This window comes from Polypterus senegalus, chromosome 12 (genome assembly GCF_016835505.1).
Source record: "Polypterus senegalus isolate Bchr_013 chromosome 12, ASM1683550v1, whole genome shotgun sequence".
Classification (NCBI taxonomy): Eukaryota; Metazoa; Chordata; class Cladistia; order Polypteriformes; family Polypteridae; genus Polypterus; species Polypterus senegalus.
In genome coordinates this window covers 62615181-62643023 of record NC_053165.1, presented here as the reverse complement: position 1 = coordinate 62643023, position 27843 = coordinate 62615181, and the positions used below count along the sequence as shown (strand labels likewise).

The 27843-nt window shown below is 38.0% G+C and overlaps 1 protein-coding gene across 3 annotated transcripts; it reads right to left on the bottom strand.

The window, feature by feature from the left end:
• Positions 1 to 2572: 2572 nt before the first annotated feature.
• Positions 2573 to 19756, bottom strand: LOC120541255 (chemokine-like receptor 1). Of its 3 annotated transcripts, XM_039772725.1 has the most exons (3): positions 19728 to 19756; positions 19312 to 19443; positions 2573 to 5530 (listed from the first exon to the last, which is right to left on the bottom strand). In XM_039772725.1, exon 3 carries the CDS (start codon positions 5519 to 5521, stop codon positions 4478 to 4480), a length of 1044 nt encoding a protein of 347 aa, XP_039628659.1. In that variant the 5' UTR covers positions 5522 to 5530; positions 19312 to 19443; positions 19728 to 19756; the 3' UTR covers positions 2573 to 4477. The 3 variants fall into 3 exon arrangements, with proteins under 3 accessions (XP_039628659.1, XP_039628660.1, XP_039628658.1); XM_039772726.1 differs by lacking the exon at positions 19312 to 19443 and having other exon boundaries at positions 19728 to 19752; XM_039772724.1 differs by lacking the exon at positions 19728 to 19756 and having other exon boundaries at positions 19312 to 19663.
• Positions 19757 to 27843: the final 8087 nt, after the last annotated feature.

Sequence of the window (27843 nt, the reverse complement as noted above, 5' to 3'; positions counted from 1 at the left end):
CGCAATGTAGGGCCCAGTATCAGAAAGCTGGGTCTGCATCAGAGGTCATGGGTGTTCCAGCAGGACAATGACCCCAAACATACCTCTAAAAGCACCCAGAAATGGTTGAAGACAAAGCGCTGGAGAGTTCTGAAGTGGCCATCAATGCGTCCGGATCTAAATCCAATTGAACACTTATGGAGAGATCTCAAAATTGCTGTTGGGAGAAGGCTCCCTTCAAATCTGAGGGACCTTGAGCAGTTTGCAAAAGAAGAGGGGTCGGAAATTCCAGTTGAGAGGTGTCACAAGCTTGTTGATGGTTATAGGAAGAGCTTGATTTCAGTTATTTTTTCCAAAGGGCGTGCAACCAAATATTAAGTTGATGGTGCCAATAATTTTGTCCAGCTCGGTTTTTGAGTTTTGTGTGAAATGATGTCAGATTAGGCTTTTTTTCCTCTGTTTTTTTTGTGTTGTTCCAATGCACATAAAAGAAATAAACGTGTATACCAAAACATTTGTAATTGCAACAATTTTCTGGGAGAAATGGTGCATTTTCTGGGAAAATTCCAGGGGTGCCAATAATTTCGGCCATGCCTGTATATTACTGATACTCAGAAAGAACAAGCAAATCTACTTTTAATCCCACTATGTAAAGCAAGTTCAAGCCAATATATGGGTCAGTCCCTCCAGACCCCACCTCAAACCCATGGAGCAGAGCAGAGTGGTACTTCCACTGGCTGCCATTCTGGAATCAGCCATGGGTATTCATATCTCTCAGCTGGTTTGCGCAACTTTGGTAATTCTTAAGAGCTACCAGGATGGTTTCAACCCAGTACGTTGCTTCTGTAAGCAACCAAGAGAAGCAGATATAAAGTCAAGTTCAGTGAGTGGGCAAAAGAAGGTCACCCAAGGATGAATCATAATGCACTAAATCTATGACCACTATAAAATGAAACTGCAGGTGATGGTCTTAAGAACCTTTCTTACAGCCAAAGTTCTGCAACAACAGAGAACTCAAATAACTGACATTATCCATCCATCATTTTTTCATATCCTTATTATAGTTTCATTGGGTCACATTTACAGAGTAAAACAAAATTCTTGCTTAAACATGCTAATCCACAAGCAACATGACCATTTTAGAGCTGCAAAAAGCACAAGTCTATCCCAAGAACAGCAATGTGTTATGCTATTTTCTTGCTTCTCTTGTCTTCTCATGATGCTTCAGGTTGTACAATAGAAGCCCCTTTTAATATTAAGGGAGTAAGGAAGCTGCAAATGTCTTTCTAAAGTGTTTTCAGAGTTTAGGTTCTTGATACACACAGATGCTAACTTATTATATTGATTTCAAAATTTCGTTTCGCTCTTCGATTCCTGTTCTCAGAATCCTGTGTGTAATATATTGTAATCATTTTGTTGAATTATTTTTAGTCATTTGATTTCACTATTTTTTTTTTCAACCCTTTCTGCACCATTCCTCCACTAAAATGCTGGTGCCATCTGACTGATTTTTAATTTGTTCAATACTTTTATTTTTAATTTCATTTACGGATCCTGCATTGATTGTTTAAAGTAATTCAAAAGTCAAAATTGCAAAATCCTCACAAAGAAAGCCAAAGTTCCTTAACCTGAAAGTGGTAAAACTAAATGGTCAGATGCACCAAAACAGAGAAGCTAAGGTATTTTACATATGGCTCTTAAGAAATTTTTAATTGCACCTGGGGGCCCTAAACACATGCAAGTAAGAATTTCACTGTACTCTGTAAACAAGCAGCAGTGGGAAATTTGACCTGGGAACTTGCAAATAATTCAAATATAACAAAGAATAGACAATGAAATGGAGCAAAATTAAAAAAGTACAATAAAATGTAAGCGAAGAACACACAAGACAGTCAGACAAAATTACAGTTTCAGTTTCAATTACAGTACTTTCTCTGAAGTGAGATGACTTACCTAATTACTTCAGTGGTCTCCTTTTCCTTATTTTTTCTGCTTAGCAGACAAACACCTATGACATCTGAAGGATTGCTCCCTCTCTTTCATTCTTTGTGTCTCCTCCCAAAGTGCTACTCTCACTGTCTTATACCATCGAAACAACATATTTCACTTTCGAGACTCCAGCATGACAGTTTGCTACTCAAAAGTGGACCCTGCTTTCCTACACTAACATACTGAGGTTTTTTATCACTGCCAGAGTAATTCTTACTCATTTGAAGATGTAATCTGCTACACTCACCTTTGATCCTGGCTACCTTAGTAACCCTTCACATGACCCCTGCCAAATCAGGTTCAAACATGTAGTAGAATCAGGCACCACTTCCCTCTGCTCTTTTTCACAATGATGTGCTCTTGCCCATGGGATCTTCTTGTCAGCTGGAACATCCTTCCTTTTCCAGGCGTCCACTATTTAAGTGCTATACAGTATGTGTTCTTAGTTGAAAAGTTAATAATACAGTGTTTAAAGAATTCTGAGATCTCTGTGTCCATCTGGGGTTCAGGGTAGCAGGAGGTTGCTCCAGAACATATACTTTGAAATCCATTTTAGAATATAAACTAACAAAACAGACTGAAAGCAAAGGGATGGATGGATGGATTCATTCATGTGTTTTTATTTGGATGCAATCATACACTCAAAATGCTGAGGATTAGTAATTTCAAACTGCCATTACGCATGAAAGTGAATCATATAATCTTCATTTCATGTGCCTTTCATAGACCACAATATGATTAATAATTTTAAAGCAAAATCAGGTGAGACAAATTACTGTACTATAATTCTTTTTTCCATTTGTTGACAAAAAGCTCCAGGGAATTTATACAGTGCTTATTAGGAAGATTTGAGGAAAAATTATTGCCTATTATTACCATAACCTAGCACATTCTAACCAAAAAGCTTAAAGAAAACTCACGTGTTACTTTTAGGTTCCATTTCCGAACCTTAAATGAGATTAAGCATGTTTATGAATGTTATGTTAAACTATTGTTTGTTGTAATAAGCTTTAATTGAAATAGAAGTGCACATGTACAAAACTTAAAAACAAACAAGGCAGAAATATAAAACGGCACTAATGTTAGACAATTTTATGTTATTTAATTTAAACCTGTATTAGATAATGAAATGGGTATTACATTTTTTTGCGCTGGAATATAGGATGGATTGATGGAGCAGTGATTCAGTCCGTTGCTTTAATAGTTCCTTTGATTTGGGATTAAATCCTGACCTGGTCACTTCTTCTCTAAGGGTGTTGCACATTTTCTCTCCATTTCTGTGCACGTTTCCTCAAAGACTCTACAATATGTCACTACATTTTATTCTAAATAACCAGTTGTATCATTGACAGCAAGTGATATATGGGGTAAATGTCCTATTACTAGTTTACAAGAAGGCACAAATTATTCAACTGAAATGGCCAACAAAAACATTACAAAGATAAGTACAACATAACAAGGGTTTCAAAGTCATTTCAGCATGATTACAAGTGCTATCAATGACTGACTGCTGACAGGCTATACTGTCACAAAGACTCATTGACCAGTACTAGATGCATTAACCCAGGACCTGAAAATAAATCAGGCTAAGTGTACAGTAAAGTAGAAAATATGCAGAAAAACTTCAAAAATCAAATGTCACTCTGTTGTGTTTTTCAAAAGGCGGAGTGCTTTTTGAGCGCTGTTATGGTTTGAGTGACCATCTTATTACAGCTAGTTGTATGGTCTGATCATTCTTTTGAAATGGTTGATGCGATAAGTTTCTGACAGCTGTCTTAGTAGACTTTGCCTTGTTGATGTTTGTGGGCTCCTCTTTAGAACCACTGACGTTTGCACGCCAAACACTGGTCACATCCATTTATGTATCTACCAGCATTGTTTTCTCACACAGTTATAGTAAGATTAAGTTAGGAGGATACAAAACACAGTTTCTGCATTTTCATTTTGGTATTGGGTGCATTGTTCTAGGCTGTGTTAGTACTAGTGGTGTCTCTGTACATGACGTTAATGTTGCAACATACAAGGAGAGATGCACTAAGTGATAACATATCTGATGGCATCATAGACTTCGGATCACAGTGAAAATAAGGTTTACTATACTTGAGTATTATTGAGTTGAGTTGACTGAAGTCTTTTTTAATATGTGACTGTGCTTTTAGTACTAAGCATGCTTATTAAACATAGTCTGGTACACCTAACTAGCATAAGAGCATTTTATTTGTGTGTCATTCAGTATTTGCAGAATATACATATATTCCTGGTATGAAAAGGAATGGACATCTGCTCATTTCAATTATTGCCTTTGTACCTGTTGTACAATATAATTAATTTCTTTCTATCTATGTGATACAAAAATATATGTATATGTAACCACCTGAACACATAGAAGGGCAAGTTCTTGAAAGCTTTTTTACTCCTGAAAAACTATGGCCAAAGAGTTTATAAAATAAAAACGTAAATTATAAAACCTATCACATGACATTTTTGTAAAATTGTCTAGGTTTAACATTTAAATGGCAGTAGATGCTTTATCATAAGATGAAAGTGTTACTTTTGAAAACTTCCTGTTTGTGGTATGTGTATCTTCACTCATTGCATTCTCCATCTTGGAGATAATTGACAGTCGCAATTTGTGCTTGAAGTCTTTGCCCATAAAGACATACAGAAGAGGGTTGAGGAAACTGTTGCTGGAAGCAAGAAGTACAGAACATTGCATTCCAATATTTAGTATGTTCATATTGTATTTTGGATGATCAATTTCTATGATGGTGAAGATATGATAAGGAACCCAGCAAACAAAAAAAGAACAGATAATGGCTCCCATAATTTTGAAAGGCTTAGAAGATTTTGCAATGTGGTTCTTTTTCAGTTTGAATATAATAACAACATAGCAAAAAGTTATAAGTAGAAAAGGAATTACAAAGCCACAGGTGAAACGGATCATAAGGACAATCATCATGTTCTTTTCTTTCTGCTTATTTTCCCCATAATTGTTGAAGCAACTTATTTTTTCGCGTTTAGAAATAGTTTGGCGAAACACAAGAGAAGGAATACTTAAAAGAAAGGAAACACACCAAATGACGACCACAACCACAAAGGCTGTTTTTGGAGCACGATAATTTTGGGCCCACACTGGGAAGATGACTGAGATGAAGCGATCGATGCTGATGATTGCCAGGGTGAAAATACTGGAAAACATGTTGATAAACATTACAAATGAGATCAGCTTGCAGAGAGCTAGTCCAAAATGCCAGTGGCCAGAGGCCATATATGCAGCATTAAAAGGAATGAATAAGCAGAAGAGGAAATCTGCAGCGGCCAAACTCAGAAACCAGGTGGTATTGACAGTCCTCTTCATCTTGAATCCCGCAATCCAGATGACTAAAATATTTCCTGAGACTCCCAATAGAAAGATGATGGTATACAGCACAGCTACAATTATACTGAATTGGTCTACCTTGACAAGTGGCAAGTTGTGTACTGTCCCCATTTCATCATAATGCGAATAATTCTCATACGAAGTGTCATTGTAGGCATCGTCATAATCACTCATTGTTTTTCTCTGTGAACAGAAAACCAAGAATCAGCTACATTCTTCTTTCCAAAAACTGTGAAGCAGATATGAAACATGGTATGCCTTGGGCAAGAAAGGATCAGTTTTCTTTTATGAAAACAGTATGCTACCTAAAAACCTGTGCTGTTGATATTTTCAAATTGTGATGTTTGTTTCAATATGCACCATTAAATAACACCCTTGGGACTGACATGCTAGGCAACAAATAAGTAGAAATACAACTTACATTAGATACATGGATCAATTTAAAACATATATGAGACATATTTAAACATAAAATGTCTTACACGGTGATGGGAAAGCAATTTAAAGATGGGATTGCATTTCACTATTTTGTAACAGTTAAGTTTTAAAAGAACAAGTAGAATAAAAGGAAATTGTGAAACATTTTATTTATTAACCTAAAACATTTTAATATGACCCTTTACAAACCATTCAAAATAAAAGATTTATTGACTAAATCTAACCCAGCCCTAACTTTAATCACTTCCAAAAGTGTAACATATTAATTAAAAGCTTGTTTGTGTAATAATTGAAAGCTGCAGGTTTAAATATCTGATTTTGACAAAGAATTTTTTATTTGAGATAACATATGACAGGAGTTGGGTATCTGGACAAAGATTTGTTACATATGTTTCCTTAGTACCTTTACTGATACGGAGGTTATTTATTTTTTTAAACATGAGCTCTTTTTTACTTTCTCTAGACATTGTACTGAAGTGGGGCTTTATAGTTTGTAGTGTCATTATTATAACATGTACAGAGTACAGTGAAATTCTTACTTGTGCTGATCAACATGCAAACCATTGCCACTCTTATTTCAGGCAAACCTAAACTTGACCACAATTGGTTTGATGTCTGCTTGTGTGTCAGTTTATGTCACCTTTTCGAGTCTGTGGCATATAACTCATGAACAGTCTGACATTTTCATTACAATCCAACAATGATAGGACTTGAACAAAATCCGTCGATGAAAACTGATATGATTTATATATTTTTTTTAAACCAGAAGTAACTCTAATGGTACCTATTATTTGGAGAAATGTTTTATATACTTAAAAAGTCACAGAATATCAACAAGTTAACAGATTTTGTTCAAAACATTTTCTGAAGTTTCCAAAGTCTTCAGTCTTATAAAGGCAGTATTGACTATACATACTCAGAGATAGAGAGAGTGACAGAGTAAGCAAGATATACATTTTATTTATGTAAAGTAGGATGCAAGACCTTTAAAAAATTTTTGCCACATGCATGACTTAAAAAGTGATATTCCTTACATACATTTACTACTTTCCATTCATCAGGTTTTTAGAGATATATGGCCATTATTGCCACAAGTTCAGAGTATAGTGAAATTCTTACTTGCATGTGTTAATATGCCACCTCTCTCTAGTGCCATCATTAATGAGAACTACATTACCTTGAAATCTTAAAACATCTGTCTTCCTTAATTTAATATACAGTTAAATGATGTATGACCACTATTTATTTGTTGTGTTTTGCACTTCTACAAATTGTCTTGCAGTTTGTGAACATGGTATTGTGTATTGCATTAACTTCTCATATTTTGTTTAAATTGGCATTCTGCTCTGGTTGATTCTTAATTGTGGGCAGTGCTGCTGGGAAGACCCTATTCTGAAAAAAGTCAGATACACTAAATAATAAATTGACCTACTTTAATTATATTATTGATGCATTTATTGCAGAAATGTTTATTTTTTTTCTTTTTTAAGAATTATTGTAACACAATCCAATTCATGCCATTCTTTCACAAAATTGACACATCCATTAATTTTCTGAAGATTTTTTTCCATTACATATTTATTCAAATACAGGTATGTTGAGGCCCAGAGCAAGGAAAGACAAATATTCTGCAGAATACATACATCAAGTTGTATTGACTCTTGATAAGAAAAAAAAAAACATTTCTGCCCAGGAAATGAGCAAAAAGCACAAATGGCACAATCCAGATACATTAGCATGATAACTGTGACCATATTCCCAAATCTACTCTGATTTCTCATACATGACGACAGCTCTGCTATTTTCTTTTTTGCTGTCTGCATATATAAAGTATCCATTTCTTCTGAAGTCCTTTAACTTAAGAAGCATGTACAAAATTTACACCACTTTTTGTACCACATATCTAGTAAACATACCCATGCTAAATTTCACTTCTCTGTCTAAACCTCAATGATTTTTCATTCTCAGTTCCTGTTTCCACCTATCTAAATATCTACTACATTTGACATTGACTAACGCTGTCTTGCAGGAAACATACTCCCTAATCAGGTCTATAATGTTTTCACCTTGCCACCCAACCTCTTTTACATTCATCATTTCACTAGCTAACTACTGGTGCTCTCTGAGCTGTTCAATTCATTTGATGTGTTGCTACAAAATTTCCTACTTCTCTCTATTTCTATCTAGTTATTTATATCAACATGTAATATTCACAAGGTGTTTAACATTTTCCACCTCAAGGACTTGTTTCACTCTTCTACTCATGAGGTGGCAGAATTTTGGATTTAGCAAATTATCTCTTTGCTTCCACAATGACTCTACCCTCCCTGACCCTTTCTGCATCTTTATTGATATTGTTTTGCTGTTTCTTCTCTCTGTCTGGTGAAACACCATCCAAAACGACAACTCAGCACCAAACACTCCACACCTCATGTCATTTACTTAATGTGCCTACTCCTTCCATCTACTGCAGACATACATATCAAAATTCACCCACATTACATATTCTGTTACTGTGAAGACTACAGTACATTCCTTCCAATGAATGGCTCACATTCTCAGTAAAGTGAGAAACCACTGAAGCTCAAGACACCTGGTAAAAGGCTAGATTTCAAATGGTAGTCAATTGAGCTCTCCATTTATTAGGAAATCTGGTATTCCCCATTTTGGTATTACAAACAAGACTTTTCTGAATCTAGACTGAAGTGCTTACGTGGTTCAGGTGGTCAAAAGAAGACACAGCTGTTCTACTGTCTTTGTCAAAACTATTGACTAGATCCTTCCATTTTGGAAAAAAACAGATATTTCATCCTATTTAAATTGCAAACATTTTGACTATTTCTTTAAAGACTGAATCAATCCACTTATTGCTTCCCCTTTCACAGCCTCTCACCATATTAATATGTCAATTGTAAGGCTCCTTCTACTCCTTTCCTGACTTTTTGACCCATTTCCATATAAAATTTCTAACCTCCACAGTCACTTCACCTGTTACACCCAAGATTACACAAAAAGCCTTTGTTATGATGAAACCAATGCTTAACTTTACCTTAAATCTTTTGTTTTAATGTCAGAAACTCTATAACATCTTCTACATTCAACTGATTCTACACTTAACTGATAAGAACCTCTTTCAATCTGACTAGTGTGGCTTTTGCACTTGGACATGACTTGAGTGCAATGCAAATGACCTCCTTCTTCCTGATGATGCAGAATCTTTTTTCTCTGTGCTGTTCTTTATCTTGTTACTTTGAACCACACTCATGCTTTGCAACATGGATTGTTATAAGCATGCTCTGTGAAGGGATCTATAAAAAAATTATATGGTGAAGCCACCCATTGCCCCCTCCTGCATACGGATAATTTCACTACATATACTCATTAATTCCACTGTAATCAAAATCTGCCCTGGCAACACAAAGTGCAAGGCAGGACACAATCTTGAATATGACACCAGACCATTAAAGGAAATGATAAGCAACTGTATGTTTCTTTCTTTTTGCAAAATGAGATATTCTTTGTGGTTTTTCAATAGAAGCTTTAATAAACTCAAATTATGAAATTTTGTGCAGCTCTTCACTATCGCTTTGCTTTCCATTTAGAAGATGACTTTGCACCTGTCAGGTAAAATCCACCACTGTGCTTAAACAACTACAGATAATATATATATATATATATATATATATATATATATATATATATATATATATAGTGGTGTGAAAAACTATTTGCCCCTTCCTGATTTCTTATTCTTTTGCATGTTTGTCACACAAAATGTTTTTGATCATCAAACACATTTAACCATTAGTCAAATATAACACAAGTAAACACAAAATGCAGTTTTGAAATGACGGTTTTTATTATTTAGGGAGAAAAAAAATCCAAACCTACATGGCCCTGTGTGAAAAAGTAATTGCCCCCTGAACCTAATAACTGGTTGGGCCACCCTTAGCAGCTATAACTGCAATCAAGCGTTTGCGATAACTTGCAATGAGTCTTTTACAGCGCTCTGGAGGAATTTTGGCCCACTCATCTTTGCAGAATTGTTGTAATTCAGCTCTATTTGAGGGTTTTCTAGCATGAACAGCCTTTTTAAGGTCATGCCATAGCATCTCAATTGGATTCAGGTCAGGACTTTGACTAGGCCACTCCAAAGTCTTCATTTTGTTTTTCTTCAGCCATTCAGAGGTGGATTTGCTGGTGTGTTTTGGGTCATTGTCCTGTTGCAGCACCCAAGATCGCTTCAGCTTGAGTTGACGAACAGATGGCCGGACATTCTCCTTCAGGATTTTTGGTAGACAGTAGAATTCATGGTTCCATCTATCACAGCAAGCCTTCCAGGTCCTGAAGCAGCAAAACAACCCCAGACCATCACACTACCACCACCATATTTTACTGTTGGTATGATGTTCTTTTTCTGAAATGCTGTGTTCCTTTTACGCCAGATGTAACGGGACATTTGCCTTCCAAAAAGTTCAACTTTTGTCTCCAGTCCACAAGGTATTTTCCCAAAAGTCTTGGCAATCATTGAGATGTTTCTTAGTAAAATTGAGACGAGCCCTAATTTTCTTTTTGCTTAACAGTGGTTTGCGTCTTGGAAATCTGCCATGCAGTCCGTTTTTGCCCAGTCTCTTTCTTATGGTGGAGTCGTGAACACTGACCTTAATTGAGGCAAGTGAGGCCTTCAGTTCTTTAGACGTTGTCCTGGGGTCTTTTGTGACCTCTCGGATGAGTCATCTCTGCACTCTTGGGGTAATTTTGGTCGGCCGGCCACTCCTGGAAAGGTTCACCACTGTTCCATGTTTTTGCCATTTGTGGATAATGGCTCTCACTGTGGTTCGCTGGAGTCCCAAAGCTTTAGAAATGGCTTTATAACCTTTACCAGACTGATAGATCTCAATTACTTCTGTTCTCATTTGTTCCTGAATTTCTTTCGATCTTGGCATGATGTCTAGCTTTTGAGGTGCTTTTGGTCTACTTCTCTGTGTCAGGCAGCTCCTATTTAAGTGATTTCTTGATTGAAACAGGTGTGGCAGTAATCAGGCCTGGGGGTGGCTACGGAAATTGAACTCAGGTGTGATACACCACAGTTAGGTTATTTTTTAACAAGGGGGCAATTACTTTTTCACACAGGGCCATGTAGGTTTGGATTTTTTCTCCCTAAATAATAAAAACCATCATTTAAAAACTGCATTTTGTGTTTACTTGTGTTATATTTGACTAATGGTTAAATGTGTTTGATGATCAGAAACATTTTGTGTGAGAAACATGCAAAAGAATAAGAAATCAGGAAGGGGGCAAATAGTTTTTCATACCACTGTATATATATATATATATATATATATATATATATATATATATATATATATATAAGAACAATAGGACATGCGGTGTTAGAAAATAGATGGGCTTATATTTGCTCTGGGAATAACTCCCAAAACTGGCTCTAATAAGAACTCTAATAATAACTCACTCTAATAAGAAGGGAATTTCTATCTTCACTCTTTACTTCATTGGTCGAGGGTATTTTTCATGTTAGAGCAAGGTATTTGAAGTAATACTGCAAACAGAAATTATATAACAGTAGATAACAATGTTTCTAATGGAATGTAAGCCTGTGGTGACCAGCTATGGTCATAGAAAAGGATATCAAAAATGTCAATGAAAAACACCTCCTGTTACTCATGTTGCATAATCATCGTCTCCAGTCATCCGGCTGTATGCTCACAATGTGCACATGAATGCAGTTTATGCTGAAACAGTGGCAAATAAATACCTGGAAAATGGTGCAGCCCACAAATAGGAAGCCCCTTCACATGGGGTCACGCTTTTCTTATATCTCTCTATTATAAAAAAAATCATGGGAGAGAAAGACTAGGGAGAAGAGATGAGACTTTGTGCCAAGAGATTGACCCAGGACCGTCTCGCGGGGACATAGAACCAATATCAAATAAGACCACGGGCAGCAAAACACTCAGTCGTGTAAAGGCTTTGAGTACACACAGATCCAGGGCTCTCAGCGCATATAAAGTGTATAAGGACAATAAGTTATAGATAAAACGTCGACGACTATGCAAAGAAGAAAAAGCAGCACGGAGAAAAGAGACTCAAAATTGTTGGAGAGAAAAAAAATGCAAAAAAGAAAAAGAATGATCAAGTGCAAATTCAGAAAATAAGGAAAGCAATAATCAGCCCAGAGCAAGTATAACTGAAAAAACGCACATCCAATCGGGCTCAAAATTAAAAGACAGAGTAAAAGAAAAAGTAGAACTTCATAAAGATGTTCAAAAACGGCGCTATACACATGCAGAGCAGGTTAGAGATTATGAAAGCAGTGGAATTCAAAAGGCTCAAAAAAAAGTTGGCGCAATACACATGCTGAACAAGATGCAGAATATGAAAGCAGAAAAAAACGAAAGTGTCAGAACAAAGAAAGTAAACATCGTATTAGCCCAAACAAAGAGAAATTATTACTCGGAGAAATAATGAAAAGGCAAATAGAGATTGAATATATGGACATAGGTGATGTGTCAGAAGTATGTAAATATTGTAAGGCTTTGAAGTTTAAGTCAGAGAATTTCAAAAATGGGGTATACCTCACATGCACTTATTGGTTACTTTGTAAAAAAAATCTTCTGGAGAGACACAGTACCAAAGGAGTCCAGTCTTCATCTCAGGTCATTGGATAGCGTCCATGTCTCATAACCATATAATAAGACAGAAAGCACCAGGACTCTAAAGACTTGGACCTTTGTCCTTTTGCATAGATATCGAGGGCGCCATACACCCCTTTCCAGCAACCTCATGACCCCCCATGCTCTCCCAATCCGTCTACTGACTTCATAGGAAGAGTCACCAGAGACACAAATGTCACTGCCAAGGTAAGTAAACCTCTCAACAAGGTCAACACTCTCTCCGCAGACAGACATACTGCTGATGTCCATGCCCAAGAGGTCATTAAAGGCCTGGATGTTGGTTTTTATCAGGACACTCGCAAACCCAGACACTCAGACGCCTCACTCAGTCTCTCGAGCACCCTGATCAGAGCCTCCATTGACTCCACGAAGATCACAGCATCGTCAGCAAAGTCAAGATCCATGAACCTTTCTTCACCAACAGACGCCCCACAGCCGCTGGACCCCACGACCTTGCTGAACACCCAGTCCATACAAGCATTGAACAGAGTAGGAGCAGAACACACTGCTGACAAACCCCAGAATCAACTGAGAAAAACACAGAGGTCCTGCCTCCACTCTGCACAGCACTCACAGTACCAGTGTACAAGCCGGCCATGATATCCAGCAACCTCGAGGGGATCCTGCCAACCCTTAGGATGTCCCACAGGGCAGCTTGATCAACTGAGATGAACGCTTTGCGAAAATCAATAAAGGCTGCAAAGAAACTCTGCCGATATTCGCGTTTGCGCTCCATGAGAACCCTCAGTGCCAGGATGTGGTCGACGGTAGCCTTCTTAGGTGTAAAACCAGACTGTTCCGGTCACTGGTAGGTGAGCAAGTGATCACGGATCCTATTGAGGCTGACTCTAGCAAGGACCTTATCCCACACCGAGAGCAGTGTTATCCCCCTGTAGTTGCTGCAATCGAGGTGATCGCCCTTCACTTTCCAGATAGGGACGATAAGTCCCGTATTCCAGTCAGTTGGGATAATGCCAGTCTCCCAAATGGAAGCAAAGATTGCTTGCAATGCCAGGAGAATAGCCTTACCACCAGCCTGGAGAGGTTTACCCAGGATACCACAGATCCCTGAAAAAACTGTGTGCAAACTCATTAGAAACAGCTGGGTCTTGGAATCTGGCCAGTCCAGTTCTCATTTTCCTAGTAGGTGGTAATCTACTTGACCTAGACTGGATCCTAAGAGTAGCAACAAACATTAGAAAACAAACAGGGTTAAAAAGTAGGTTACTGTTAGAGATATACCTGCCTAGAGTCCAATTTCTTATCCGTTATGCTGTTCTGTTTACTGCTATGCAAGATCGTGCCACACTTCCATCTCCAATTCCCATGAAATATTTTCTAAGAATATGATGACTAAGGAGAGGTCAGCAGGCTGCATTACTGTGCTATCAATTCACTGCACTTAATGCTACCATCTAATTAGTGTATATAAATGAGCCATGTGTTAAGTTCATAGAAATTACTTAGGAACACTTTGAAACCACTTTACTTTTTTTTGTCTGGCACCCCCTGACTCGATGGTATGAGAAAACCCCCCCATATACTGCTCAACTTGTCTTGATGTCTAGTTAGGCAGGACTTTGAGCTTTGGCTCTCTAGACTTGAAAAACCTTCATTTTTAGGCCATTTTGAAACAAATTTTGTCCAAGAAATTACTCCCATATGATAAAGAGTAAACCAATAGTGATCTTCAGCAAAAAAGACAGGAAAGACTTGAAGTTGTGCATGTCACAACCGCCAACCCCTTGAGTTCACCCACTAATTGCATACATAAAATCAAAATGACTTCTTTTCACAAAACAAAAAGCCACATGTCATTTTTATGCTATTTCAAGGCTGCTGATCACGAATATCATACAATGTTTTATATCTGATCCTTTAACGGTTGTATCAGCCCTAAAAGTTCCAAGAAGTTTACAAACAAAACATACACATTTCAGGTATCACTATAGAATTGATTATAAATATGATGCTAATTTTGATCCAATGGACCTGTGTTAAAAGCTTTAAAAGGTCAAATTTCAATTACAATCAAGAAATGTTTAATTCTAAACATTTAAAATTGAAGCACACATTTTAATATTTCAAATATCTGACCCAACTATCCTTGTTTATTATGTACTATACTTCTACCACATAGAATATACACAATTACATTTCTTATGAACATTGTGAATTACGCAAATGCAGACTTTGTACATCCATCCAACCCGCTATATCCTAACCACAGGGTCACGGGGGTCTGCTGGAGCCAATCCCAGCCAACACAGGGTGCTATGCAAGAAACAAACCCTAGGCAGGGCACCACCCCACCGCAGGGCACGCATACACATACACACACGCACACACACACACCAGGAACACTCTAGGGTCATTTAGGGATAAAAGTTATGTTTATTTGGTATATTGGAGTTCAAAATATTTAGTCTGCCTGTACGTCTAAAGCAGGGGTGCCCACACTTTTACGGCTTGCGAGCTACTTACATTAAAAATATATATATATATATATATATATATATATATAATATACACTGAGTATCAGAGGTGGGTAGTAACGAGTTACATTTACTTGAGTATCTTTTTAAAAAAATTGTACCTCTGAGTAGTTTTACTGTACCATACTTTTTACTTGAGTACTTTTTACTCCTAGCTACATTTAGCAACATTCGAATTGTTACTTTTTTCCATTAGATAAAGCCTGACAGACAATTTTCAATCTGCTCTGTAGCGTATGCTGTCAAGTTGCGTCTTAACTGCGATTTTAGTTCCCTCTCGTTTCTCTTTCTCAGATCGATTATCGGAAGGAAGTCAGTTTCTTGGTTTTTATTAACAGTTCGAAAGTGCCTTTCCACATTCCCCTTCTTTGGAATAACAATAATGGATTGATAGATCAGACAAACGCACTTCGATTGTGACATTGTTTGAAACATCCTCTTCCAATTCCACATCCAGCCCATGCCTTCCCCAAACAATTTTTTTTTAAAGTCCCTTCTTTAGTTGATATAAATTGGAAGGCTAACTAGATCACAGCCGGAGTTTTGCAGTAGTTCGCGCGTTTAATCATGCGTGACCAGTGTGTTAGAAGAAAATAGATCTCAGACTGGCCGCCCTGTATGTCAATCAAGTGGCAAATGCCATAGGGAGGATAGACTAAGATTTTTTTAAAAATGTGAATGCAACGCGATGTACCTGCAATCCCTTTCCGATCTACCGGTCGATCGCGATCGAAGCATTGGTCACCCCTGGTCTAAAGACTTATAGTAACACAATCATTATAAGCCAATTTATAAAACCAATAAAGTCGGAAGAACCAATTCTTAAACAACTCTTAAAAATCAGGAACTCTAAAATATGAAAAAGGAGAAATTAACTTGCTTATATTGGGATTCTTGATATCCTCATGTCTGGAAATTTTCAAAGATCTGGGTTTTAAACATAGTACTGCTCATGTAAGATGTGCGCCTTGATCTTTCACTTCAGCCCAAATAACCGCCTTTTTTTTTGGTGTGGCCTCGTCATTAATTCTTCAAATCCAGCAGTCCTTCATAAGACACCTAGTTTTAGATTTATACCGAGCAAAACCCCAACAAGCTGTGCTTTTTAAAAATTACATACATGCATTGTCCAAGCTGGATTAGTCTAGTAACTGAGTTGTAGCAAACGAGGCCCCAAACTTTGGGTAAAGTGATCCCATGTGAGGCTCTGGGTGCGGGTGTAGGTTTGCTCTAAATGGTTCGCCCAGTGGCTCCTTGACCCGAACTGGAAAAGCGGGTTACAAAATGCATGAAATCAACGCACAAATTCTGATTCAGTTCCATAAAATAAGATAAGCAGCCACCTCAGAAGAGAATTGCAAAACACGGTCCGAGAACCAACACAAATGTGTATGAAACAGTAAACAAGCAATAGGCACAGCATCATAAAGGAAACCTAGGGATGCATTTTACAACACAAAACTGACCAATGTATAGTGACACACGGTAACTGACCTGGCTTTTTAATTTCTCATTGTTAGTTTTTCAGCAGTCGCAAAATGGATAATAAACTCCTGCGAAAAAAACCGACGAAGGTCTCCGTGCGACTTGCAAAACCACGTCTGCTGTGAGACACGTGGTCGTCAAATACCGCGCGCGGGAAAAACGCTACACACATGGGTGTGTAGCCAAGCGTTCCTCAACACGCGCCAGCGACAAGGCTCAGTGCCGGCCGCCAATGTATGTAGTGCAGCATCCAGTTCAGCGTGTGTCACAGGTAAGCCACTGTTTCGGGTCATGAAAGAAACACTTTCAGTACGGCTAGTCTACAAAAAAAAAAGTTGACCAGTGAGATGTCTTGGGGGCGGGGCCGTCCGTGTGCTTAGTTGTGTCTGTTAAATTCGCAAACAACTTTCAAAAGTGGGTGGGAGTGACGTCAGAAGTGGGTGGAGTTAAGCATCAGGCTATTATACGGAGAATATGATGCTGGATTTGCATCCTTCATGTATTGTTCTCTTTTTGGCTATTTAATTATTATTTATTTGTTGTTATTATTATTCAAACAATAAGTTACCAATATTTCAGTTATTGGTTATTATTAATTATTATTATAATATTATAATTTATTATTAATTATTATTTGTGGTATTCACCAGTACCGATGGATTCTCGCCGTTTTTATAGCACTCTTTTAGGTAGCATGCCGTTCTTAGAAGAATCACTTGTTGCCGCACTAGCTGATATTCTTATTCTGCTTTGGCAGGCTTGCCCTTTTTTTCTTAGACGGTAGGCAATGACGCCGTACATTTGAATGATGGCATGCCAATTCATTCCTTGTTGATTCATTCCCAGGCTCATGCAAGTTTTCAGTGCTGTTACATTATTATTGCTGTTAATATTATTAATTTGGAATAAGCCACCAAGTAGTGTGGTAGATCTTTGGACTTAAGGGACTTGCAAAACTGGACTTGATTCTTTTTTAAAGCTATTAAGTGGATAGGACTGGTGAGCTTTGTTGGGCTGAATGGCCTGTTGTCGTCTAGATTGTTCTTATGTATTAAAAATATTATTAATGATTACTTTTTTATAATTTAAACATTTACTTCTTATATAAATAATTAGTTATTGCTATTGTTATTCAAGGTTCGTTTCCCAGGTCCTCCCTGCGTGGAGTTTGCATGTTCTCCCCGTGTCTGCGTGGGTTTCCTCCGGGCGCTCCGGTTTCCTCCCACTGTCCAAAGACATGCAGGTTAGGTGGATTGGTGATTCTATATTGGCCCTAGTGTGTGCTTGGTGTGTGGGTGTGTTTGTGTGTGTCCTGCGGTGGGTTGGCACCCTGCCCAGGATTGGTTCCTGCCTTGTGCCATGTGTTGGCTGGGATTGGCTCCAGCAGACCCCCGTGACCCTGTGTTCGGATTCAGCGGGTTAGAAACCGGATGGATGGATGGATATTGTTATTCAAATTATTAGTGATTGCTAGATTACTTATCAAATGATCAATTACTATTACTATATAAATGCAAAGAATTATTATTATTCACACTTATTAAAGTACCGATTATTATTCAAATTGTTAATTACTAATAGTAATCACTAATAAATTAAAAAAATAATAATATCACTAAAAAATAACCCCATATAAAATGGGAATAGCTACAGAAGAAGATTATTATTTAAATTATTATTTTATTATCTGTATAATTAAAAAGTCAAAAAAAAAGTAGATCATACAAATTAAATGTCATACCCTTTTTATAGTGCGACCCCCCATCTCATCTGTTACCACTAGGGGTAAAGGCACACACGCTTACCACTACAGTACACAGCCCAGAACTGAGTCTTCAATTAGCATAACCCTCATGTGTGGGTAAAAACTGGAGTGAGTACCTGGCAGAGGACCTTCGACAGACACAGGAAAACTGTGAAAAGTGCACACCTACAGTGAGCAGCCAGGCACAGGGTTTGAACGTAAGTCGTTGGATCTGTGAGGCAGGACTGCTAACCACTGCACCACCAAGCCAGCTCCTTTTAAAACATGCTAACAATAAAAACACCTTTGCAAAAGAAGACCTTTTCTACTGTTTAACAAAACTGATGTAAATCGATGTGTTGACACTGTGTAGGCAAAGCCAGATTGAAAGACTTAATGATTGCAAAAGATAACATTTTGTATTTTTTTATTTAGTAAGTAAGTAAAGTTTATTTATAAAGTACCTTTCATAGACAGGAAGTCACAAAACACCATACAATAAAAGAAAAAAAATAAAGAAAAAGATGCTAGGCAAGACATAGACACATTAAGATACACAATAAACCAAAACAAACAAATAAACAATAAAACAAACAAAAACTATAAAACCAAACAAATACATTAAGTAAATTAAAATAAAATGAAAGAAATTAAATAAAAATAAAATTAATAACAATAACAATAAGAATCTAAGCAAAAGCCGGGCTAAACAAGAACGTTTTTGACTGTTTTTTAGGAGTCCACAGAGACAGCCATACAGTTCCAGATCTATTGAAGGGCTCAATCCCCCATTGTATTTAATCCTAATTTCTAGGAAGAAGTGCTAAAAAGTCCCTTTTTTAGTCAATTTTTTAGTCACTTTGTCCCTTTGGTAGATACAGTCTTGGTGTTGTACTCTCTGGTATCTGTTTGAATTTATAATTTTTTTCCTATGTTTCATTGTAAATACACAGTTATAGTAAAATATGCTATTAAAAAAATCTGATTAATGAAGTCTTTCTTGCCTTTGAAATACATCTTTACAATATCTATAAAAAGACAATAAGTTAAATCAATGAATATAAAACTTTATAATTTTTAACTGTATTTTTCAATGGAAATACTCACTTGAACAGGGGGATAGATGCTTGATTGAAATTTCCTGTTTGCGTTGCCTCAGAACCACTTCATCACCCAGTCATAAAAAAATGGTTAAATCAAGTAAAAAATAAGTGGATGTAGACGGTGGCCTTCTGTGTACTAAAAGTGATGAAAGAAAGCACAGGTCTTTCTCCGTAGGAAAACCAAAGAACTCCGTTATCTTATCTAATAATGCAGTTTACAGGCATTTATCATCTGCTGACTAAGACCCCAATACGCCCCCCTTGATGAGATTGTGGCAGGTGCCCAACCACTATCATGGTATTCTGAAGTCAAAGTGAAATACTTTTTGACAGAGTGTTGATCCCCTTTAACATCATTTTCCTACCCATATGCTGTAACCATAAGAGAGGGCCTGAGCAAAACTGTTGAGAGCTACTTACCAGAAGTAATCTGCCTTAGCTGAATGCAGTAGTCAAATCGTGAGAAAGTACCAGACTTTGTAAAACACATATAGTATACGTATTGTACTTCCTTTTTTTTAACTACTGTGTTTTTTAAGCCACAAAACACCCCTTTTCTTAGTGATAACAAACTCTAGCATTTACCACACTTACTGCATCATTTTTTCATATGGCCACAGTTTTGTTCAGTAAAACACATACACATTATTGATGACTGATAAATACTGTATTTATTGGTTTGTACCTATTGCTTGTCACACAGACAGATGTCTAATTGAGTCCTCAACAAGAAAAGAAGATTTGCCAAAACAGTTAGTTCAATTAAACATATGAAAGTATGTAGTCATTAAATATGGGTTATGTGTTGAGGGGAAAAAAAAAAAGAATTTTTCTTTAGTGATGTTTGCAGCTGTCTTCGCAAGTTTAACATAGTAAAAGAGACAAAAGTCAGAAAAACCAATTTAATCCACAGCAGTGTACCCTCAAACCCAGACAGCAGCATTTGTTGTGGCAGAAACACGCTGCTCAGAGAAGGCACTCGGAGACCTCAGGATGTGCATGCAGAATCAAGCTTTATTGCATGATGTACTCACGGTCTCAGTTCAGATGAATTGAGCAATTAGCACCTCGGCTACCTTCCATTTATTACAGTCCTTATGAAAAGTTTACCTCACTCAGTTTGTTTGACACTCCTCCCTGACTCCAACTTCCTGTTGCCTTCGTCCTACCTCTAATTAGTTCCACCAGTATTTCCCAGCCTAATGAGTGTAGCACTCTGTCTTATCCATCATGGCCACCTGGCAGGCCCTTTCTCCACCTTGAACCCGTCCAGTTCTCGATAGCCACCTAGAGAAGAGGGGCGCTTGTTTGTTAGCCTCTGTCTACACGCTTGAGCTTGAGTCATGAAATATTGATGGTTTCCAGCTTACTAAGAAAAATAAAAACTACACAGGCAAAAGCCTTTTTGTGACTTAACCCTTGCTATACTAACGTGCATCACGATACAATCCTTATTTTCATATATGCTTATGATTCTCTTTGAATATATGTAAATCATCGTCTTTAAGAATATACTTTTCTATATTTTACTCCCATTTGGTGTTCACTAGGGCCAAATTATTACTAAGATTACTTTGCTATCTTTTATAATAATTATGCTCAGTAAGCTATAATATTAATCATTTGTCCTGTATCACCATCAACATGTTAGGCTAAACTGTATATATATATATACCATCCCATAAGTTTACTATGGTTCTTCTGTCCCTAAATGTTAAGCTCTATTTTATTTGTTACAATATTAAAATCAATGACCAGGCCTTTGCAATGATATTCACATGACGTAATCCCAAATAGACATTTTATGTTGTGTTAGATTAGATTTTCATTAGCTCTAGATTACATAAATCATTGGTCCTTACAGGTAACTTATATTCTCATACAAAGTATCAATGAGTACATAAAAATACTTATCTACAAATATTTACTCTTACACATTTGCTTATGCATCAGGTGATGACCATGTCATGTTAATCACATTTTTTTTAAATTATATTATGCAAATTGCTATACCAGTTAAACCCAGCCACTTTGAATTTATAATAATTGCATAGTATTGGAGTCGTGTTCTGTGGAGGTCCCTGTAAAAAACAAGAAAATGTTCAGCCAGTTATTCCAAAATACAAATTTGTCTCAGTGTTCACTGTATCGTCCCCCTAAATGGATGACAATGTATACCAGCATCCTCCAGAGAACATCTCTCAGTCAGCACAGCAAGCAGAGGTCAAGAAAGAAATCCACAGTCTGGACAGATAAATTCTTAATTATCTTTGGACATGAGTTTAAAATATAACCAGAACAGTTAAGCTCCACATTTCGTTTCACATATCTCTGATTGTTAAGACATTGTCCAAATATGTCAAGGCTTAAAAATATTTTTCCTTTGACACAGAAGTTTATATTTGACTATATCTAAGATTGACAAGGTAAATGGTATAAAATACTTTATTCCTCAACTCAAAGTCCCTTAAATTAATTCATAGATCACTTAGATCAGCAAAAATGGTCTTGGAATCCCATCTATTAACACCTCATAACCTGTCATCTAAAAGCTTACAGTTTCTTTATATATATCCCAAGTATAATTTATTTTCTCTTTCTTCACTAATTATTTTACTAATTAAAGTAGTACTTACATTTCTACCTTAGGCTTTAGAGTCTTAATAAAAAATGTCTGGAGTGTTTCATTAAAGCATCAAATTATACAAGTGAACCTGTCACAAGCTTTGTAGTCATACAAACACCAGCAGTCCATTGTGTTTACCATTTAAAAAATGTCAGTCACCTATAGCACAAGAAGGGGGTGACAAAATAAATCAATAGATCAAAATTCCTTGTAATACAAAATCTGTGTGTGTATATATATATTTTTTTAATTCCCATATACCCACTGTAGCAGTAGGGGGCGCTACTGCTCCCTTGAACCCTCAGGTACCACGCCAAACACCAGGTAAAAGTCTAATAATTATTATTTATTTTAATAATTAAGTGCACAAAGCACCACCACTCCACTATTCTCAATAAACAATACACTAATCCAATAAATCACAATCCTCCACTCCCAGACGCATTGCCCTCCTACCACTTAGCTCAGCTCAGCGTCTGAGACTTCCCATGGTCCTTTTATATTTCCTGACCCAGAAGTGAATCCACCCTACAGTCCATGAGATTCCTTATCACTTCCGGGTCAGATACAAAGTCTTTTTCTTCACCCCGGAAGTACGTTGTTCCTACTGTTCACGTGATCAGGACATACTTCCAGGTTATAGGGCACGTAGCACTCCCCAAGCCTTCCTATAGCAGCTCCTGGTGGCCCCCATGGTATCCAGCAATGTTGTTTAAAAAAACTACAATGTCCATGAGGCTCTACTGGAATTCGGGGAACTTCCATGCCGCTGGGAGGGCTCCATCTGGCGGCTTGGAAGTGTGGTCCGGAATATATAGCCGGCCATCCTTCACACCACCCATATTAAGAATGGAGAATCTGCTCCTTTGTCAGTTAATCTTCACAGAATCTTAACCTAAGAAAATACAGTATTCTAAATGTATTTGTTAAATAGCATTGATTTCTTCTCCACATAACCTCCTGCCAAAGCCAGTTGATCTTGCACACTCTTTCACTGATATTTTCCAGATGTTTATTCTTGACTCTTGTAGAAAAGACACAGTCCGTCTTCCTTTGAGTCAACACACATACTATTTTCCTTTTTTTTCTCTTTTTTTAATATAGCATATATTTGCACGGAGCACTACCTGGACTGATTTAAAGAATTTCTCCTCCCATTTCAGCCTGGCCAATACTCAAAGGAAAATGGTGCTCATAGACTGTCATGCCTAATCACCACCTACTCATAACTCTTTTAGTTAGAATTAAGAGCTCTTTTAATTCAAACAAACAAACATATTTCCATTCTTGCACACATTTTTATTAGTCATCTCATCCTTTCAAACAACATCATACATGCTGACATGAACACTCTCAAGAACGATTATACTTGTTTTAAATGCACACACAGGGATCCCTTTAAGACACTAAATAACATACAGAAACTGTCTTTAACACATTCAAATTAACCCCAGTATTATTTTTATTTAACGCATTAACACACCTTTTATTTCTCAGGCTTATTATTTGCCCTCTCTCAATTCACCACACATTGACATCTATTCACTCAAGGAAACAGAAAGAAAAGAACTCTGAAGAAGAGCAAGTTCCACTCTTACTTACCTTACTGATCAGGACATGCAAACATCAATCAACCTGTCATGAGGCTAGCTGGTGTTAAACGTCATCAAACTGGGAACACAACACAATCCTACTCAGCTCTATACTGCACTGGTCTCCAGATCAAGGAGCCTCTGTTGTCGAACTGAGTCAAAAACAAAAAGGAAAAACCTTCCATGGTGATCCGATTATAAGGCAACAAGGAGAAATCCAGGCTTGTTTTGTGTCTCGTTATTGTTTGGCTGCTAATTAAGGAAAAATAAACAACTAAAGGGCCTGAGTCAAGTTAATTAAAAGAAGTAATTAGCAGCAAAGAGTGGTCACTAATTAAGAAGATGGTTAGAATGAAAACCCTGCAGCCACTGCGGCCCTCCAGGACTGGAGTTTGACACCCCTGGCATAACAATTAAAAAAAAATAAAAAAAACAATTCACCATGTCTCTTCCTACAATTCTCAGACTAATTTGTAGAACACAACAGATTTAGAACAGAACATTTGAACTTTTTTCTTCTTTTTTGTCTTGTTTTAAGCTTGTTTGTTTTGTAAGCAACTGAACAACTCCACTCTCCTTTCTCCTCAATCCACTCTACAACAACAGTCTCCTGTCTTCCAAATTCATCCATATCCAAGTTATTTGTTATGGACTTCCCATGGGCCAAGATCACCAAATTCCTCTTTCTTTTATGTAACATGGTGCGACAATAGGGGGTTAGGACCTGTGACAAAGTGGAGAAGGAACTCTCACACGATGCTGAAGACACACCAATTACCAGGGCTGTTACACACAATTTATGCAACTCAGGAAAGGTTTCTTTGTACTCCTGCAGTAGTTTACACACAGTGGACAGGTCTGTTTCCTTTGAACAATTTTTAAGCAGCATCTGTTTTGCCACAAGAACTTCATTTTCCAGACTTACAACATCTGCTACAGTGCCAGCCATCACAGCCAGAGAGTGCAACAGGGTGGAATCCAGAAATGCGCTAGATTTGGATGCAAGACTAGATTTGGCTCTCATCAGGTCAATATTCTTGTGTGAAAATCTAGTTTCCATTTCTGAAATGGCCCTGTCAAGGATGTTGAGCAGGGATCTTTTCAGAGACTGATGAAGGGAAATGGTAGGGTCACCAGAGTCTGTATGGCCCAACATTGAGAGCACAACACTTTGAACCAGGTGTTTGCTCATTGTTCTCCTTCTCTTTGTTGGATGTGACTCATCCTCAGCAAGAGATGACACTCCCCAACAGTCATCCTCACGGATATTTTTTAAGGAGTCCAGGGCTACACTAACAACCTCAGAAGCACTGCACAGATCAACTGACTGAGACTGTAGAATAGCATTTGCTGGTTTTAAGACACCAAGCACCCACACTAGGAACTTTCCAATCCCAAAGAAGTGATGCCTCTTAATTTGGCATAGCAGGCCTCATGCCTCGGTGCACAGGTCAACTGCAGCATCATCATCCTCTGTCATCTCAGATAGGATACTAAGGATTTGTTTTTGATTGTCCACAGTGCACCTTGTCACCTCATAGTGGCTTGTCCATCTGATCTCAAGCAGCTTTTTTAGACAAGGTGTCGAGTGCTGTGTGAGCTGCGCACAAACAGATCACGGAGGGAAAGAGCGAACAAGAGGTGAAACCTATCATCTCATTTGTGCCTTTTCCAGTGGATTTTTCAGCTACTGTAGTAAACCTTGTCCATATTCAGTTTGTGGGTAACCTATTATTTTCTTTCTCAACTTCTAAAAGTTTGATTTAAGGGGGCAGGATATTTGTTTAAGGGGGCATTGCCCCCTCTTGCCCCAGCGTAGAGCCGGCCCCGTAGACCATCAATTATGTTGTCTGTTAGGCTTTTCTCTGAATTTACTATCTTACTCTTCTTTATTTATTTATCTGGTTTAGAACCATGCTATATACTGTATACCCTGCCATTCTTTCTTAAACTCTGTGAAGTGCCTTGAGCATGGGAAAGGCACTATATAAATAAAATGTATTACTAATTATTATTATTATTATTATTAAAGTTGTCTCACTCACTAGCTCATTAACAAAAACGCTATTTCCTGTTTAGATAAAAAGCTGAAATTTGGCAGGATGGTACATCTAGGGCAGTAGGTATATTGCTGAGAAAGGAAATTTCAATATATCAATATTTTAGGTAAAACACTGCAACAGAAACTTTAAATACCCCAATATCTCAAAAAATGTTGTTACTGATTTGATTGTAATTTGGTGATGTTATAGAAAAAAGAGCATTAATCGACTTATATTTTTTTATTTGTCGCTATTTATTAACATTATGCTCTGCACTGTGCTGAGAGTGTGCTTTATGCAAATGATAAACTGAGCAGACCATAAACCAATAGGATGGACTGACAAATGAAAACCTGTAGGTGTCCTAGACAGAAAAAAGGAGACATGATCATGCTGTGAAGCAGAAAAAGGAAGTCCAAGAAAATGCAAAGCTCAGTAGTTAGCAAGTGTTGTTTCTTGCTGTTGACTACCAGCACTATTGATGTGTACTGGCTCCCATCTTGGTTATCTGCTCTGTTGAACTTTTGCTCTGCAGAGTTTTTGTTCCAATGAGTTTCAGAATCAGCGAAACAGTTTTCCTCTAATTAATCTCATTGTTTATTTAACTCTTCTGTTTTTTTTCTTCTCTCAGGGAGTCAGACATAGAGCAGCTGATTTAACTAATGGTCTTTACGGAAGACATTGCAGTTGTGACCTACTGGGCTGGCTACTTTGAGCAGCTGTTTAAAGTTGATCCTCCTGTTAGGATGTTGGACATCTCTGGGTCCACAGTTCTTGAGGCTGATCCTCCAATTGGCTGTGAACCACCCAATCTCACTGAGATTGCACAAAATGGTGAACCAGTTGATGGTAAGGAATGCTGCAGTGATCTGTGGTAAGGCTATCCTCCTTGACAGGCGTCATCCCACCTGACTGAAAAATGGGACTTGTTGGCCCTATCTGGAAAGGGAAGGGTGATTGCCTAGATTGCAGCAACTACAGGGGGATAACCCTGTTTTCGGTGCCAGGTAAAGTCCTTGCTAGGGTCATCCTGAATAGGATGATCACCTACCAGCGACCGGAGCAGTCTGGTTTTAGATAGATAGATAGATATATAGATAGATAGATATATAGATAGATAGATACTTTATTAATCCCAAGGGGAAATTCACAAAAAAACACGGAACTGCTGGAAAGGCTGCCACTTGCGGCGGTGCCTGAGTCAGTAGCTTAATACCTAAGAAGTTTATGATTGACTACATCCTGGCACTGAGGGTTCTCATGGAGCACAAACGCAAATATCAGCAGAGTTTCTTTGCAACCTTTGTTGCTTTTTGTAAAGCGTTCTTCTCAGTTGATCGAGCTGCCCTGTTGGGACATCCTGAGACTTTGTGGTATCCCCTCAAGGTTGTTGGATATCATGGCCGGCCTGTACACTGGTACTGTGAGTGCTGTGCAAAGTGGAGGCAGACCCTCTGTGATTTTTCCAGTTGATTCTGGGGTTCGTCAGGGTTGTGTTCTGCTCCTACTCTGTTCAATGCTGGCGTGCACTGGGTGTTGGGCAAGGTCGTGGCATCCAGCTGTAGTAGGGCATCTGTTGGTGAAGAAAGATTCACTTATCTTGACTTTGCTGACGATGCTGTGATCTTCTCAGAGTTAATGGAGGCTCTGATTGGAACACTCGAGAGACTGAGTGAGGAGTTTGAGTGTCTGGGCTTGCAAATGTCCTGATAAAAGCCAACATCAGGGCCTTTAATGACCTCTTGGGCACGGCCATCAGCAGTGTGTCTGTCTGCGAAGAAAGTGTTGACCTTGTTGAGAGGTTTACTTACCTTGGCAGTGACATTCATGTCTCTGGTGACCCTGTTAAGTCAGTAGATGAATTGGGAGAGCATGGGGTCATGAGGTCGCTGGAAAGGGGTGTGTGGCACTCCCGATATCTATGCAAAACGACGAAGGTATAAGTCTTTAGAGTCCTGGTGGTTCCTGTCTTGCTGTATGGTTGCGAGATATGGACGCTATCCAGTGACCTGAGACGAAGACTGTACTCCTTCAGTACTGTGTCTCTTCGGAGAATCCTTGGATTCCACTGGTTTGACTTTGTGTTGCTCATGGAGTCCTGAATGAGGCACATGACCTGCATTGTGAAGGAGCGTCAGTTACGACACTACTGTTATTTGGCGCGTTTTCCTGAGGGTGATCTGGCTCATAGGATCCTCATTTGTGAGGACCTGAGTGGCTGGACCAGGCCAAGGGGTAGCCCACGTAACACCTGGTTGCGGCAGATAGAGGGTCAT

Excerpts from the sequence above, each read along its gene's own strand:
- LOC120541255 (XM_039772725.1), bottom strand. The coding sequence starts at position 5,521 with ATGAGTGATTATGACGATGCCTACAATGACACTTCGTATGAGAATTAT.